The following is a 17,786-nucleotide window of genomic DNA, read 5'->3' on the forward strand; positions in this document are numbered from 1 at the left end:
CTCTCAGCCTTTTCAATCTCGATGAATCTGGATAGATTTTCCAGGAAAATCCAATCACCTTTAAGTCTCATCCTTTTCTGCTCCTCAGCACCAGCAGTGCGTAAAACTGGTGAGAATCACCTTAGAAATACAATCTGATAATGTCAACAAATAGAGGCTCACTGCACAGTGGATTCCAATACACACCACACAAAAAACAAACACACAAAATCTTGTGATTCCACTTTTACAAAGACAAACAGATGGCAATGTTTTATAACATATGTATAACACTTTTATAAAACCATTTATGTTCGTCAACCAATCGCCTCTCACAGTCACACATAACTACACGATGTTAGTGATGCAGCACTGATGAGTGGCAGTCTAAATAATCTTTAATTACACCAGTGAGGAGAGTCAATAATTTATATATAAAAAATGATATAAACAGAGGGTTTAATGGCTGTTTGTAACCAAGAAATTGAATTGACAATTGTTTTAGGAATATATTTATAAATACGTATATTTTTTTTTACATATTCTGTACTTTCTTTATGTTTGGTGATGTATTAATTAATTAAAGGACGGATATTAATAAATATCAAGGAGAATAACAGCATATCTCTGAGTCCGTGCTGCCATTTCACTTGAATCTAACAGGGCGTGCTCCACTTATGTAGGCTAACTAACCTCATTAAGGTGTTAGCCCTTAATGAAGGACGCCTTGGACATCTCTGTGCTGTGTCAGACACCATAACATTGAAATCTTGCAAAGAGATGTGACCAAGCCAGCTGTTCTCATTGGGGTGAATCACGGTTAGTAACATTTTCAATCCACATGGATATTCACGCATAAGACAAATAGTGCACTAAAAAAGGAAATATATATATAGTAAATATTAGCCCCATTAATGATACGAAGAGAAACAGAAAGTTCTTGATTTTTGTACCCAAGCCTGTACAATAAATAAACACCTTTATTACCGGAAGTTAGTATGGCTGAGAAAAATACTGCTCAGCCACAGCATATACTTACCTCTGTGTCATTAAGGCTGTAAACACGATATCTCAAAAAGCTTTGAACTCATCCTGATTAAACTTTGTAGGGGTGTAGAGTGAGGTCATGTTAACGATCCATTAAAATTTGGTTTACATCTATTGAGGTGTTCAAGTTCAACTTAATGATTTGTTGGTCATAAATAAACAAAAAGCGTCATAACTGAGAAACCATGGTTCTTAAAAGTGTGGTGTGTGTTGCAAACATATAGAAAGTACCTTATAAAGATTTGAACTATCATAACACATTTAACCTCTGACCTCTCCTTCAAGGTCAATAGATTGCGCTGAAGGTCAAAGTGATAACAATGCTCTATAGAGTTATTTAAAAGTGTTTCTTACTGGCATGTAGTCACATCACTTGCTTTGGACCTCTGACCTCTTCTTCAAGGTCAAATAAGGTCAAACATTTTTAAAACTATGTTTAAAATTCTACCGCCTTTGTTAGTATTGACAGCATTTAGGAAGTGATACAGGTACATGTGGATTCTAAATATAACTTTATTGTTTGCATGTAAATATCATGTCATATTTGACCTGTGACCTCACTTTTACATTTCACAGCTGCCTTTCTTTCAAGCTGACCCCAGAATGTGTTACATCTTTAAAGAGATCATCAGGAGAAAGAGCTGCCTACTTCTACTGCTATTACCCATCCACTACTCCTGCATAATGTTTGCGTTATGAAAGTAAATATCTGTCATGCAATCCTCATGTGATTTTTATTGCACTCCAAACTTCTTAAAGTATGTTTAAAAAGATAAAGAAAACAAAATTAATATATAAAAAACACGTTACAATTCCTTTAAAAGTAAATATTGCCGAGAGAGTGAGCTGCAATGGTGAAGTTTTCCAGCTGAGTGCTTCTTGTCTTACATATACAGTCGGACTACAGTAACAATGTACCTTTAGTAACTTATCAACATGACTTCAGTCGGTTCTGTTCATTGTTATGCATTATCACTGCTTTGCCTAGTATGTTAGCCCAGGCCTACATACCTAGCATTAGTGCAAGCAACAGGATGCTGACTGCAGCTCACTTAGTGGCCACAACAAGAGCTACTACACAATGACCTTAAAATGTAATTACCTTCATTCGGCATTCATGGCAACACATTCAACAAACCAACATATTCCTCCTTTTTTTAAAGCCTTTAAGTGTTCATGGTGAAGCAGACTGGAGTAAATAAAAGATTTTTCTCCCAAGTTTGACTCTTGGCTGAACCCGTTAAGCTGTCATTAAAATTTTGTTATTCTGCATTTCAGACCTGGTCAGTCTACTATGCTTCAATCAAGACCATTACCTCCTTGTTTAGCTGAGAGCTTCTATCAGCCCCCTGCAGGTTTTACTCTCAAATCACTAGAATGCAAACCAGTGCTGGAGAGCAACAGAGGAAATTTAATCAGTGACTGTATTTTGGTCAAATTCTGAAGTATACTAGAGAGGAAACAACACCACTGCATCAATCTGCAATCTTAACTTGTAGTTAACTGTACTGAAAAATGACATTTGAAAGCTGATTAATCTATTTGTGGTCATGCAGTTTCTAACATACTTTAACTGCATCTTGTTAAGTAAACTTTTGAACATTTACATAAGTAAGATTTCATATCGCAGACTTCTAATAGTCTACTTTGCTTCTATTGTGTTCCTATAAAACTGATAAATATTGACGCCTGCGTCACACTTAGCAATGTACTGCTTAAAATGGCAGATCAAATACAAAGCTGTCCACCCTGCATATTGTAGGTGTAACTTGTGTGAAATACACCCTCTCTGTTGGATAAATGAACGTTATTATCCCTCCTCGTTCCTGGTTGTCCAAATCCTAATTAAAACATTGGTTTAATTAGAGAGTCATTGGCGGTAATGGAGTTTAAACACGGCCTCAGTCTCTAGGTGCTCCTCTGTATCAGAGGGTCTGTGCTCTGTGTGTACAACTCTCAGAGGGGCTTACTCCTGTATCAGCACACTGTGAGTCTGCGTATGTGTCTGAGTTTGCGTGTTTGTGTGTTGCTGAGCCAGTCGCGGTTCTCAACAGCTGCATTTGGCAATCATGAGCGATTCCTCGGGAGCTCTGAAAAAAAAAAAACACAGAGAGTTGTTGGCTCTCTAGATGTCCAGTGATGTCTGTGACCCACTGACCCAGTGATTCAGAAACATCAGCTCTGGTCTGTCTCTGTTGGGCTCTCAGATATTACCCTTCCCTCTGAACTCCATCCAGTCACATCAAATCACTGCAAGGGCAGTGGACAAGGGACAGGCTTCATTCCAGAAATTGGCCCTCTTTGCTCAGCAGGAAGGGATGTGCATATTTCTTTGGACACAGGAATCACACTCATTTCAGTGGGAATTTTGGGTAAAGTATTGGCATATATCATAAGTCTGTAGGTTTTAATATATTTAAAGTGTTTCTTCCAGGAGAGACTGTGTTTTATCATCCTGTTTTCTTCGACCCAGTTTTCCTCAACCATCCAAAGTTTTTTTTGCTTTTGTTCCTCTTAATACCTCAGGACATCTTCACAGGAGATGTGTGACGTTACTGTATGTATAAATAGCTGCTTGGATAGTTATTACTGGATTAAATTCACCTAAGGGACATTGAAAGTGATGCCTATAGTTTAGGTCTGAAGGTAAAATTACAAGGAGTTTGTTAACAGTTGTATCTCAGCCTGGACATGGTGATTAAATAAACATTTTTTTAAACTTAACAATGTTTAAATGAAGAGTCAAACAAATACCAATATGGCAACTCATAAGTTAGACTGCTGGCTTGATGTGTAACCAGTGGTGATCCATGCCACAATTTTGATTTCCTCCTGCCTGTCAGTGTTTACAAGTGCAGAAAAACACAGAGAATACATTTTGGAAAGTGCGATTTCTTTTTTGTTCTCCACACTGACTGTTTACCTGCATGCAAGCAAAGCGTGCTCAAACATGATTATCATGCAGCGTGTTTGCTATTGACCAAACTACAGACTCTGTAAACGCTACATGATTGTACATATGCAAATACTAAATAGGCTATTTATTTTTCTGCTGTCTTCACTGTGCGATCGTAAACATACAGTTATGGATCTGACTATAATTTTACTTTGATAATACTTTGTGTAAAATTTCAGTTTGGTCACTCGGCTCCAAAGACAGGAAGTTGAATTCTGGCATAATGACTAGAACTGATGAGCTAATATGACTTAAACTGTGGATGAATGTCAGACACAGGGATGAACCCTTTCCTAGTGACACATGTGAGCCACATAAAACATTTCCACTGATGATCACAGTATCTAAATCTTCTGATTATGTTTAAATGGAACTAACAGCATACATAATAATGCACATTTTTCTTTCAAATGACTTGTGGAATACGGCAGAAACATTATCGTAGATTAGCTGATGGTTCCGCCACAAACTGCAGAAATAAAGAGACCACTTTGTATCCAATGAGTGGACGGACTCATTAATATTCAAGTGATAAATTAACGATTAGAAATGAACTCTGTGTGACCTCGGAAGGATTAATCATGCATGTGTGATTGTTAGCACTGAGGATTGAGGTGTGATGGGGTTATTTATTGGCTGATATGAGGTAGCTGGGGAGATGTCTCATTTTCTGCCTGGGTGGGAGAGAGTGTCCCAGATTTCTTCCCCATCTGGGTTAAAAATCTGCCCAGCAAACACAAACTACATAAACATACATGCACATTCACTTGAGTCAAGCCTCCAGCAACCTAGTGTATAGTACACTGCACAGTGACTCACACCATGCCACTCCCACTCTCCCTCACTTTAGCTTTTACAGTCTCTCTCCCTTGCATCCCTCAGCCTCATTTGGCCAATTAGCAGATTAGCAGTCAGTCTCCCCACGCATGAATCACAATATGGCAAAAGAGTAGGTACAACCTACCACTGGGAAGACCTCCAGCCTTTACACAGCAATGGACCAGAAACATTACATTAATATATAGCTATAGTCGTATGCACAGTATATTTACTTTGCGATTACATCAAAGAAGATTTTGTGAAGTGAGGCATGAGAGTTTGTGTCTAAATCGTGCCATTTTTAGTCAGTTATTCGTAGTTCACAGAAAATCTCTTTATATGATGGGGTCAGTAGTCATTATCCAGCATCTCAGTAGTTTCTTTTTATCATGGCATACACTGTATCTCCGCACTCGAGTAGGTGATGCTGTTGGGCTCTCAGCAGCACAGTGAGCGAATGTGTTATTCTGCAGGACGGATCCCTCCTTGAGGAAACAGCAACAACAACAGAGCACATGACCAGAGCTCTGAGCCAGCTTTTCTTCCCCTGGCACTCACCCTCCTCCACCGCACACACAGCAGTGCAGCGCTCTGGATACCCCCAGCTTAGCTCAGCCGAGGAAAAGGAGCAAGTAGCTGTAAGGGAGGAAGGGCAGAGAGACTGAAGAGGGAGGGAATAAAAAGGGAGTAACGCGACTGTGCGTAACGAACAACTAAAGATCTGCAGCGGCCGCACTGTCAACTCCAGCTCTGGCTGTAGTGGGTTGACGGCTCCTGCTGAAGTGGGAATCGTTTGAGCGTCATCTGTCTTTTTTACCCCCAGTGCCCTGCAGCAATAACAGCGAGGATCCAGGGGGTTTGGTGCTTGTTTACCGTGACAGCTGCAGTAAGGCTGGTTGCCACCATGGGGTACCGGCTTGGATGGCAGCCCTCTTGCAGCGATATGTGCAGATGCTGGGTTATTGAGCATCAGAGTTCAGCAAGAACACAGCTGAGGACCAGAGCCCAGATGGCTGGGAGAGATGGCAGAAAACTGAGCTAACGGTGTCTCAGGACATGATCCAGTCACATGCAGACACCCTGACATACACATACTGACACTATAACACAGCACGAGACGACCATTAACCTGGTGAAATGGCATTTCTAAGGTTTGTGCCCTCTTCCTGACACGCTTCATTAATCTGTCTCTGCACGAATGTGGCTGCTATCCCGAGCAGGTCTCCATCACTGATACGGGGTGAATAACTTCCAGCAGTCACCTGTGCAGTGTGGTAACTAAAAGCCTTGGGCAGAAGTACCTGAAGCCCATCATTGTGACTCTAATAAACACCCTAATAGCCTGTTAAATATATAATGAACAATTAGACCTGAAAAGGAGGAAATGCTGTTATCCAGTTCTGTTTAGATAAATGGATGGAAACCTGTAGAAAGAGAAGAAATCATTAAAGTATGAGGCAGCTCGTGTACTTTGTATGCAGGAAATCTTTGTTTTCCTTGCTCTTTGATATTCAAAGGAGACTTCCCATCTGTGAGAACATGGCCTTTTTTATCAGCACTGAAGTGGTTAGTAGCTGCAGATAACACAGAGACAATCTGTGCCGGTCGCACACTAATGCCGAGCGCATCCACAAACGCACATATATTCATTCTTTCTCACACACAGCACACACACACTAAGAGATCAAACTGTAGGGATGAATTTTCTCCTTCACAGCATTATATTTCAATTTCATAACTCACTCTGTGGCTGAGTCACATTGTTTATAGAATCGCCTGCCATCATGTGCCCACACACAGGCCTCTTATTTCTGATCTGCCACATACACACAAGCTCACATTTGCATGCACATATACAATATACAATGTTATACCTATAATCATCCAGGTTTGTAACCTGGTATTGGTAACAAGGCAAATTATAATAGCGCACATCAGAGAAGTGACAAAGAGGCGCTCACACACACACACACACACATACACCTTCAGGTTAAGACCCTGTGTTATATTTGTTACATTAGAATCCTTGAACATAAGAATACTCTTTGAGCACACATACCATTGCACGCACACAATGGTCATCGGGTCTCACCAGGTGTCTCTGAGTACTACATCACTGAGTCATTCACCTTGAATATGCTCCTGAGCGCAAGGCTTTTCTATCCTATTCTAGCCAATCAATCAGACTCTACCTCTGCCAGATTTGCTAGTTTACAGGCAGACTGCTAACTGGCAAATACGGGACATGGTGTCAGTTGTTGTGTGTGTGTGTGTGTGTGTGTGTGTGTGTGTGTGTGTGTGTGTGTGTGTAAAGGCATGGTGTAGCGGGGGTGTTCGGTTTTAAATTTAATGGCAGGGAATCCCTCGCTGTAACGCAGCAGAAACAGAGCAATGGAAGAAAGCGCTGAAGTAACATTGGTGCACATGGCGCTTTCACACCCACACAAAACATAAAAAATTCAGTAAGACCGCTACACCACAAGACGCAGGTAAACTGGGGCTCCATACACAAACACATGCAGTACCATGGAGGCGCAAAGACACCAAAACTTCTGAAAACTGAATGGGCTGAAATCCAACATTCTACTTTTTTAATAATATGTTACTAAATGTAAACATGATTTTCTACAATTAATTAGTTTTATTTAATAGGATGTTGATAAAAAAAAATAAAATGAAAGAACAAATCATAAACAAAACATCCTCCTTTTACACATGCAATACTCTTTCTTACAAACGCATTTCAGTCACCTCAGGCCCAGAAAAGCGTTGTGAATCGATGCCCAGCCTTAAGCAAGTAAACAACCACAAACACTCACTCACACTCATACTAGAACTGGCTCTTACTGCTTATTGAATCAGCAAATAGTGTGTCAGCTAACTGGTAGTGACGAGTCTAGATAAAGGGCTGCACAAACAGGTGAAAGTCATCACAATGTCCCACATTCATATCTATAATTTCACCACAGCAGGATGAACTACAGCAGTTACAGTCACAAAGCACACAATGCCCTAAATTATAGTGATTAATGCTTCAAGGAGTTGCAGGTATAGTGCTGCCTGGTAAGTGGACACAGGAAAATTAGCTCAAGTGTAGCTTTTGCCACAGTTATTACTGATTAGATTATCTGCATTACATTGAGAAATATGATCGGCATCGTGGGGCTGTGACAGTTTTACACTGACACTGGCTTTTCTGCGGGAAGTTGCTCTTAAAGATGCAATTAAACTCTAATTTTGTCATAGAATGTAGTGCCTTTTGTCACTGACGAGGTTAAGAAGAATGCGCATCTCCCATCTGCTGCATCTCAAGGCCTTTTACCCTCTGAAGTGGTGATGGATGGATGCAGACAGTTTATCTGCTGTCTGTACGTCTGTCTTCGCTTGACTCGGTAACAATCAGTAACACAAAGCAACCACTATCATATACTGTAGCGAGCCTACTGTACTTGTATGCAATTAGGTCGATAAGGCTATAAGCCAAACCTTTGCCTGGCAAAATAACAAGCAAACAAATAAAATATTTGCACAGCCTTAAAAATTTGTAGTTCATTTTTGCCTACGTGTATCAGTTATTGAGTCTTTCGGATGAGATCTTTCCGTTTAACCTGACACCCGACACCTTTAGAGTAAAATAAGGGGCAAATAAAGCTTTTGGTTCACATTTCTAATATAAAAAATACAGAATCAATATAGAACTATTTCCTGAGGGATACTATGCAGTATACTATATCAAAGGCTGGGCACAGCCGTATCGTTTGTGAGAAGAATCGAACAATAGTACAAACTGATATCAGAGCCTGGCCACAGAGTGCACTCCCAGATATGATGGAGCTGGGAGAGATAGAAGGGAGACAGATACATCAGGGCTACTCCCGTGCAGAGACAGATCCACTCCTTTTGCCTGCTGCTCCTCCTGTTGATCTCTGTTTGGCAGCGTGCACTGCAGTTGAGCTGGTCGATCAATAGCACACACTGAAGCCATTCTCACCCAGGATAAACACAACCCCGCCTTTGGATGGGCAGCACTGCTGCTGATTCTGTTACTTACAAGGAAATCAGACCGAGTCACACAAGCTGCTTGAAAATGCCCAGGCTTCCTTCTCTTAACTACTGTTTGTTTACGCATTTGTGTTAGATTATAGTGCACACAGCTTAAGATAACACTTGCAAACTGAAGGGAAATATTCCTTTTAGTGGATCTACAATCTCTACTGCTCTGGGCTGCTGGTCTAAAAACATATTCTCCCTTATCTTTATTGCTTATCCCTGACTCGAAAACATAATTGCAATTACTAGAGCTCCCTTATTAAATTCCTAAGCTTCCATGATCGCATGTATAAAAACGAGCATCAGTATACAGGTGACTCACCATTAGATTAATGGGGCACCTTTTCAAAGCTTTCTGCCTATTTCAGTCACATTATTTCCAACATCTGGAGGCTTGTAGGGTCTTCTGTCTTGATGTGAGTGTTGAAATAGGATCCCAGTCTCTTCTCCTGCTACACACTGTGTCAAGAAAAAACAGCCAGAGCTGCTGGATTTGCTGTTTCTGCTGTATTCAGTTCACACCTGCCTTCTTAACTGTGTCATCTTGTACTCTTTTTTGCATATTCTAGATATTTTTAAGAAGAATTTACATTTAGTTTAAAAAAAAAAAAGGGGGCCTGGGAAAGGCGCAGCATGGACCCTGTTTGCAACAGGGTTCTGGTAGCCCAGTAAAGGCTGTGCTTGAGTGTTTTAGAAGAGTGAGTGACCACCGTGTCCAGACCCATGCTGTGCCATAAATATGTTTAAGAGCTGGATGTGCTAAGTGAGACATGAATATTTAACAGCAAAGAAAGTCTGTGTTTATTTTTACCTCGGCACGTGATTGATGCTACACACTAGGACGTGTAAGCGTGCACTGCAACATACCCGAATACATTTAAGCAAACAAGTGATTGTTTACCCGAGCTTTTTGTTTTTTTTCCCCAGTGCCGGCGCTGTCAACACGACAGCTACGGGTTTATCCAGGACTATCCTCACCTGAAAACTCCCATCACTGCCACACACCCTCGCCTATGCATTTGCCCCTCCCTCTCCCCCTCTCTCCCTCGCCATCCGCCCATCTCTTCTCCTCCCTGCCTGCATTCTTCCTGCTCTCTCGTTATCCCCTTCCACTCTATGCCTATTATTCATGCAAATAACAATAAACTGTGCAAATGTCCCAAACAATGGCATTATCCCTTCTCTCTTTCTCCAAGCTATGTCTCCCTATAAATAAGCACCGCGCTTCCCTCTCCCGCCTCTCTCTCTCTCTCTCTCCTCTCCATCCCTCTGCCTCCTACTCACACATATACATACTGCCAAACAGCATCATAAATCATGGGATGGGAGGAGGGAAGAAGGGGAGCAAGGAGGTGGGGGGTGCAGCCACACACACAGTAGCACATTTTAACACATATTGCTTTTGACATCTAGGCGGTATACTGTGCATACTGCCTCTGTGACCACACGTCCAGAGCTTGCCTTGAGACTGCACAGAAACAGAGGCAAGCAGCTCCCGTGCACAAACACATACAAAGACTGCTCCTAGTCTACACAAACCCTTTGCTCCTGTATGGACCCGCATCCTCCAGCATCTCCGCTGCACCCCTCACCCCAACCTCCCTCTAGCCCGCAGTAAGAGAAGTGGAGCTTACTCAGTCTCCTGGAGCCGATGCACCCCATGGTGTATTCACAAAGGCCCTGGACACAAGCGTAAAAGTGTTACCCAGACACGGCGCATTCTCCTTCTCCTTCCTCCTGCGACTCTCTCTTTCTCTCAGCTCTGGCTTCTTTTCTCTCGCTTCTCCGCTGCCGTCTCTTTTTCTCTCTCCCTCCTGCGCTTGCTCGATCACTCTCTCTCCCTCACCCCCTCTCTCTCCCTCTCTCTCTCCCTGCTGCTCTCTCTCCAGTGCAGTGTCTTAGAAGAGATCCGGTTAGTAAGTCAGTATGCCTGAGGGGAAAAGATTAGGACTAAATAAAGATGTGATGCATTACTGTAATTATTTCAAAACATGTATCATATATTTTTTTATTATAGTTATCAATAATAAGGATATCAACATATTTTATTACCTGTAACATTTGATTTTTAATGTTTAATTTAAGTGGCAGGAGTTCTGACTTTTCACGCAAATAATTTAACCTAAAGAGTGTGACGATGACAAAATATCTGAATATCCACCACATGCAGTCGTTTAAAGACAGGTCAAACAACAATTGGACTGAGTATGTGTGCAGTGACGTGCCATCACTAAGATCAATAGCTGTGCTGAGAGTGTCGGTCTGCCATTGTTGTAGATATCACTGCACTGCTGTAATATTGTTGAGCTAAAATGGGGGATTCTCTCTCTGTCTCCCTCTCCCGTGTGCGTTCAGCCTAACAATGCACTGCAGCGGTTTCCTCGCTCCTCTCCTCCCCTCGCCATCTCCCTCTCAATCACCCAACACCTCCTCCCTCTTTGCACCCCCCTCTCCCCAACCTCCCCAACACTCATCGCTCAAAAAACATTCTCATACACCAACATGAAACAATCCTGAGGAGAGAGGAAAAAAGCAGCAGAGGGTTTTCCTTCACAGTCAAACTGCTGCTGAGTCTCCACCTCCTCCCTCTGTCATCCCTCACTATTGATCCGCCCACAGTCATCTCTGCGCCTATTTCTTCTGTTCACTAAGGATTACATTCCCCCTTTTTTGCCTTTTTTTTTTATCCCCTTTTCACCTTGCCTGCTACACTTCTCTATTCTGGTAAAAAAAAAAAAAAGCAAAAACAAACACCTGTCTCCTTAATCTACAGCTCTTTCTGCGTCTCTCATTAGACCTGTGCCTCTTTCCATTAAGTCTGTGTAATTAATCACGTTTTACGTTCAGCTACAGTTTTGCTTTCTAAAGAGGGTGAAAAGAAGATAATCGAGATAAAATGGTTATTGTGACACAACCTGTTTCACAGTTTCTTCACAGCATGTGCCTTTTGGCCCTTCCCTAAAAGCCCTACATCACTCCTCCCTAAACTAAACTTAGCGCTCAAAGAAGACCTCGTTATAAACCAAAACAATTATCATTATGACTTCTGCACCCTCCGTCTACTATATCTATAACGCCATCATACCAAAACCTTTCCTCTCATCGGTTTTCTATGAAATCGTGCATTTATTTTTACTTTGATGTGTGCTGTTTCTAAGCAGTCTGGAGACAGGTTTATTTGTGGTCATTTCTTTGTTGACTTTGAACTCTCTGGGTAAAGAGCAGAGAGAGAGAGTGAGAGAGGGAAAAGAGCTGGCCAGATGGATGGAAGGAAGAACAGAAAGCAGGAAAAAAGGCGCAGATGGAGGGAGTGATGAGAAGCAAGGCAGGCAGAGAACAGTGGAGTCATGTGCGGGAGAGGTGTGGAGAGGATGCTGTGTGAAATAAAAATTAGCACTCCAGAATGGATGAAAGAAAATGACGGTCACTTGGAAATATACAGTCATGGTTGTGATGCTGCAAAAAAAAAAAAAAGGGGGGGGGGGGTGCCAGACATTAGAAATCATACATAATCCAGCCAATCCCTGCACTCTGGATTTCCATGTGTATTAGCTCTGTTTGTCAACTCCCACAGGGGTTTCTGCAGGGGTCAGCTTCACTTCTATAACATGAACCTGAACCCTCTAACCCTGTTTGCAGCTGACTGGCTGACGCTGTTGTTTTAAATCTCTGTCTCAGTTCTCACTCCATCTGCCCATCACTGCATGTCAGTCAGTGGAAGTCTCTAAAATCCTCAGCTAATCTAGGCGTATCTATCCTGCTTTACCTGCATTTCCCTGTCAATAGGATTCCTGTTTTATACTCCTTTTCTCCTACAACACTTTGTACATTGTGCTTCTATAAGGGTTAATTGATTGACTATTTTGAAAATCGATTAACCGTTAAAGAGACGTAGAACCCACAATCCCAGTTCATGAGACGCCGCTTTTAAATCTCTCACATAACAAATTATTCCTGTTGTTGTTTTCAGCTGAACAAAAGAAGATATCATAACACATTTCTCACTGCTTTCTTTTTCTTTTTGTTTGTAGAGCAAAGATTAACCGAGGATAATATTTTCACATTAATCAATAATGGAAAATAATTTTAGCAGCAGCCTTTTCAGGCAGTCTGTGACAATATGGTGATCTATGATACCGCCTAGCAATGTGAGACAAGGTCAGCCATAGATGGAGGAAATTCCTGACACTAATCTCACGCATGATGCATAGGCCACTCACAAATGTGACTGCCTCTCATCGTCGTCGCCGTCTCATTACTTATTCTCTCACACGCAGAGACTACAAAAAAAAAGATACCGTGACGTAAAACGGCCTCGCAACACATGACACGGACGACTTCTATCATGTTCCTGTCACCGCATCTCTTGTTTTCTTATCTCGGGTGATGATGCTGCATTGAATTTAGATGCAGTGGCTCCTGTTTAATGTTGCCTTGGGGACTCACACCCAGATAATTTCTGTAATCAATGATTTTCATGTACCTGTCACTATCTGTCTATCAGCTCCTGGCTGCTATGTAGGTTACACCTCAAGGATAATGAATACCAGCTTCAATACTGTCTTGTTCAGACAATCTAAAGGCGTTCTGGCTGATGCACAGGAATGCCTGCTCCAGTCTTTCTAAAGGTAGTATTAAAAACTAGCTCAGACTGGTTAAACTCCTTTGAGAAAGGCCCTTTTTTCTCCACCCTCTGCCACCTTTAGTCGGTGACTGTCTACTGTTTTGTCTGGCTTTTTTGTGATGAATCAAACTGCTAGAGTGTGTCATTATATGTGTTAATTGGAACCACATGTTACACACTTGCCTTCGCTACGTTAGCCATAAGGAGAAAGGGGATGAGAGGAGGGGTGGCATCTGGCTGAAACTGGCGAAAGAGAACTGATGCGAAAGGCAAGGAGAGAAAAGAAGATGAAGGGGGAATGAAAAAAAAAAGGGAGGGAATTACTAAATTGTTTGTTTTTGAGGAGGCAAGGGGTGTAGGAGGTGGGTGGGAACAAGGGAGCAATATAAATGTTGTTATGAGAAGAGGCAGTCTCTGATAAGACATTCTCTAATGACCGAGTTTATGTCATTAGCTTTGTTTTAGCCAGTGGGAGAATAGAGTTTATGTGTATTATTAGCTGGCGCACTGAGCCACAGTTTCTAGCTTGGATTCTTCAGCACACATATTTTTGGGCTGTTTTATATTTGTGTGTGGGTGGTATAGAGTCTCTCTGTGCATGACTTGTGCGTATATGTGTTTATGCAGCCGTTACACCAGGCAAAACCTTGCGTATGAGGAGTTCCCAACTCTCCTCTATTATTTACAATTCTCTTTCCTCTTCTCCCGCAATTACCCTACATTCTCTCTCGCTCCAGCCCTCCTCGTCTAGACCACCATGCAGCATGTTCGTCCTTAGATACGTTTCTGCGTTCAGCTCGTTTCCTTCAGCTTCTCAGCATCTCTAAGAGTCACGTCTGAATTTGCGGGTTTCCACCTTACACACCTCTGTCTTTTACACATCTCTAGCTCGAGCCGATTTGCTTGCTGTCAGAGAACGTGGGGGAATCTTCTAACCTCAAGCCATTTGATTCTGGGCTGTGTGCAGCACAGTAATGAATATCAGTCTGACACCTGCTGGGGGGATTAGAACACTGCAGTCTAACCCTGGCTTTGATTGGAAGCCAGTTTGGCAGCGAAGAGACTTTTCCTCTCAGTGCTGAGTGACGAGGACATGTTTTGCCACAAATATGCAGGTTCTCATCTTGGCTGATGTGCACCTGGAATTTATGCTTTGCAGATTTATGTGCATGCCGTTTGCTTTGCATATCTATTGCAGGCTACACTTTGTGTTTATACTGGATTTTCACATGAAAGATTCTTCATCGGCTTTTTCTCACACTCCAGTCTAAATTTATTTAGCCTGCTTTCAGGCTGGCAACCTGATAAACAAAGTAAACACAACATCTGTAGAACCTTTGCTGACATTTATTTGCAGGATAATTATCTTGGTCTGTATTAGTGTTTAGCTATCTGTTCAATAAACTGGCAACTGATTGTATAGAAGGTGAAGAATGCATGCATTACTCTAATGCTGAAGCTGATAGTGAGTATACTGGGTAACTTGTGCCTTATCTTATCTTAGTTATAACAGAACCATTCACTCTCTTCCACTTATCCAATTCAGGGTCGTGGAGGTGCTGCAGGCCATATCATAGAGACCATAGAGACGTGGGGTACAGCCTTGACAGGACGTCAGTCGCTTGCAGCAATAACACAGAAAGACAGACAACCATTCAGTTTTGCATTCACAAACACAGTCAATTTACAATCACCAGTTAACCTAACATGCATGTCTTTGGACTGTGGGAGGAACTGGAGTACCCAGAGATAACAGGAAAACATGCAAACTCCACAGAGAAAAATGCAGCCTGGATTCAAACCCAGGACCTTCTTGCTTTGAGGATACAGGGCTTACCGATTCTTAATGTGGTGCAGTAGCCATGAAAAGCAGCTGAAACCACTGTTTGCTGAATTTAAAAGTGGAAGTTAGCCTTATTTCTTACAAGTTCTTTAAAGGGGTCACTGGATAACCTGAGTTGGATTAAATGTTACCTAATTACCTTATTAATGTTAAAAAAGCAAGGGCACAAAATTAAAAAGGTAAAGATGCATTTATGTACAAGATAAGTTTTTATGGATCATTTAATTTATTCTGGATGAGCAGTTCAAAGTTAAAAACATTTCAATCGCCTTGCATACAAATGGTTTCCCACATTCTCAAGAAATTATTAAAAGAGAGAGAGGGGGGGGGGGAGAGAGAGAGAGAGAGAGAGAGAGAGCGAGCGAGATGGAGCGACCATGCCTCTGTATGGACAGGAAATTATTAGGATTTTAATCATAAGCACTGAGGTATTACGTACTAAGTACTGATTCACGCACAGTATGTGGTGGACAGAGAGAAGTAAAATTTAAAAAAAGAAAGAAAGGAAAGAAAATTGCAGCGTAAGGAGGACAGCCTGAGAAATGAAGCAATTGGAGAAGAAAAGTGGTGAAAAAAATGCAGCATTATAGAGAGGGGGGGGGGGGGGGGGGATATGGCACTTTAGCGAGGGAGGGGTGGAGGAACTGTTCATTCCAAGGCTTGGCCACATTCCAGTCTGTCTGGCTCTGATTCCAACAGCCTCCTGTTTTTTGCCTTACCTTCACACTCATTGGACCCTGGAGCTGCCTTCTCACTGCCTGATCCAAACTTCAGTCACCAAGGCACCACCTGGTTTAAAAAAAAACAAAGGAGGAGAAGAGCATTAAACATGTGTCATTTAGCTTAAACCCTTCACCCGTCAAAAACAGTCACAAGAGAGTGGAGGAAATTTGGAACAACACACAAACATTTGTCATCTGCCTAAAAGCCCCCACCCTGGATGGGGTGCATATTCATTCTCTGTGGAAACCTCTGGGTGGAAATTCAACATATTTTTGTCCCACTGGAAATGTGGAGAGACTGGAAACATTCCTCGCCGGACAATAGGCTATCAAAGACCCCACAGACCACACCCTGTAGTTCACAGACATGAATCAGGCAGCAACAGGTTACACAAGCGCCGCTGCAGAGGTAACGGAACTGAGCAGAGAGCTCTGCTTACGGTTTCACAATCAGACTGAAGTGCAACTCTGTCCTGTCTCAACCTGAACATCATATGACGATCTGTGAGTTGGCAGCAGCGATGAGAATGTGCAATGAGACGATTAATATATGTGTGTACAAATAAAGATGACTCACATGGTTTTCATGTGATACACATTTGCTTTTTAAAAGGTTAATCCAACATTCAGGCTCCAACATTAATCATGCTAAAAGCACAAAATAAACATTCTGTTTGCAGCTTTCCCCCTTGTTTATATGTTGAAATACACAGGATGGGACTTTTCATTTGACTTTTAATTGTGAAGACTGTTTACACACTACCATGTCTTCAGAAGACTTGATCGCTCAGTTATGTTTGCCCTCTAACGTGTAAGGAAATCATTTTAAAAAATGAAACAAGTAAAATCGTGGAATTTCTGGTTTTGTATGACCAAATAAAATAAGCAAGTTGCCAGTACTAGAAGCTAAAACATGACCATCAAGTTCTTAAAATAACCAGTTGTTAATCAGTTAATCTACTTATCATTTTAGCCCTAAACAAGAACAAAGTGTGACTGCTGTGAGAACTGAGAGCATGCTCTGTTATTTTTAGTGTCTCCATCTAACTGAAATGAAACATTAAAAAAGACTTACTTAATAAAACAGAAAAATGACTACACGTGAAGAGGTGATATATGACTCACACCAGGTAGGCTGTGTGAACAATGTGAGTTGGATGTTGGTGAGAAACAAAAGAGCATTATGTCATTGACGTGGCTGAGCTACAGGATGGGAGGTGTCACTTTAACACCAGGTTGCACATCCTGATTACAGGGACAGATAAAATGCAGTTGGTATCTATAATCGAGTTTACTAATCATGCGCACAGAGACTTTCCACGTTTACGGTCTTGCTGCAAAGCAAACAATGATGTGGCAGCCCACTTGGCAACCAATACAAATAATGCCTTTACAATCTGATCTTGAGCTGTGCTAGTCTAGGCAGGTAAGAAGAGCGGCACTAAATGCAGCTTTGTATATTTTCATAAGCTTGTTTAAAAGCAGAAGCGGTCAACTTTTTACAGCCACTGTGCCTCACAGCGCTTTAAACCCGCTGACTGCTTTCAGTGCCTGCATCTAATCAAGCTTCTAGCCCCATTATCTCTCCCTCCCATTTGCTCCCTCGTTCCCCCACTCTGACCTTACAAGGAGAGGCAACAGGGTTGATGTCATTGAATGAAGAATGCTGCAAGAATCCAGAGAGAAAAGAGAGCAGGAGGAGGAGGAGGAGGACGAAGAGGGGGTCTGACTGGACAGTTTATGAAC

The 17,786-nt window shown here is 41.9% G+C and overlaps 1 protein-coding gene across 8 annotated transcripts in view; it reads right to left on the reverse strand.

The window, feature by feature from the left end:
- Positions 1 to 17,786, reverse strand: part of fam131bb (family with sequence similarity 131 member Bb) — a 39,557-nt gene that overhangs the window by 21,104 nt on the left and 667 nt on the right. For 2 of the 8 annotated variants that reach the window (XM_076890066.1, XM_012919078.4), the window contains exon 2: positions 16,038 to 16,107. Coding sequence is in view for 4 of the 8 variants with exons in the window: in XM_004550770.3 (XP_004550827.1) it covers positions 10,486 to 10,513 (28 nt within the window). In the remaining 4 variants the exon portion in view is untranslated. Of the gene's footprint in view, positions 1 to 10,485; positions 10,712 to 16,037; positions 16,108 to 16,253; positions 16,277 to 17,661; positions 17,752 to 17,786 lie in introns of those variants that run through there. The other 6 variants (XM_004550771.3, XM_004550769.3, XM_076890065.1 and 3 more) reach the window with 5 other exon arrangements.

The sequence above is a fragment of the Maylandia zebra genome, linkage group LG11 (genome assembly GCF_041146795.1).
Source record: "Maylandia zebra isolate NMK-2024a linkage group LG11, Mzebra_GT3a, whole genome shotgun sequence".
NCBI classification, from domain to species: Eukaryota; Metazoa; Chordata; class Actinopteri; order Cichliformes; family Cichlidae; genus Maylandia; species Maylandia zebra.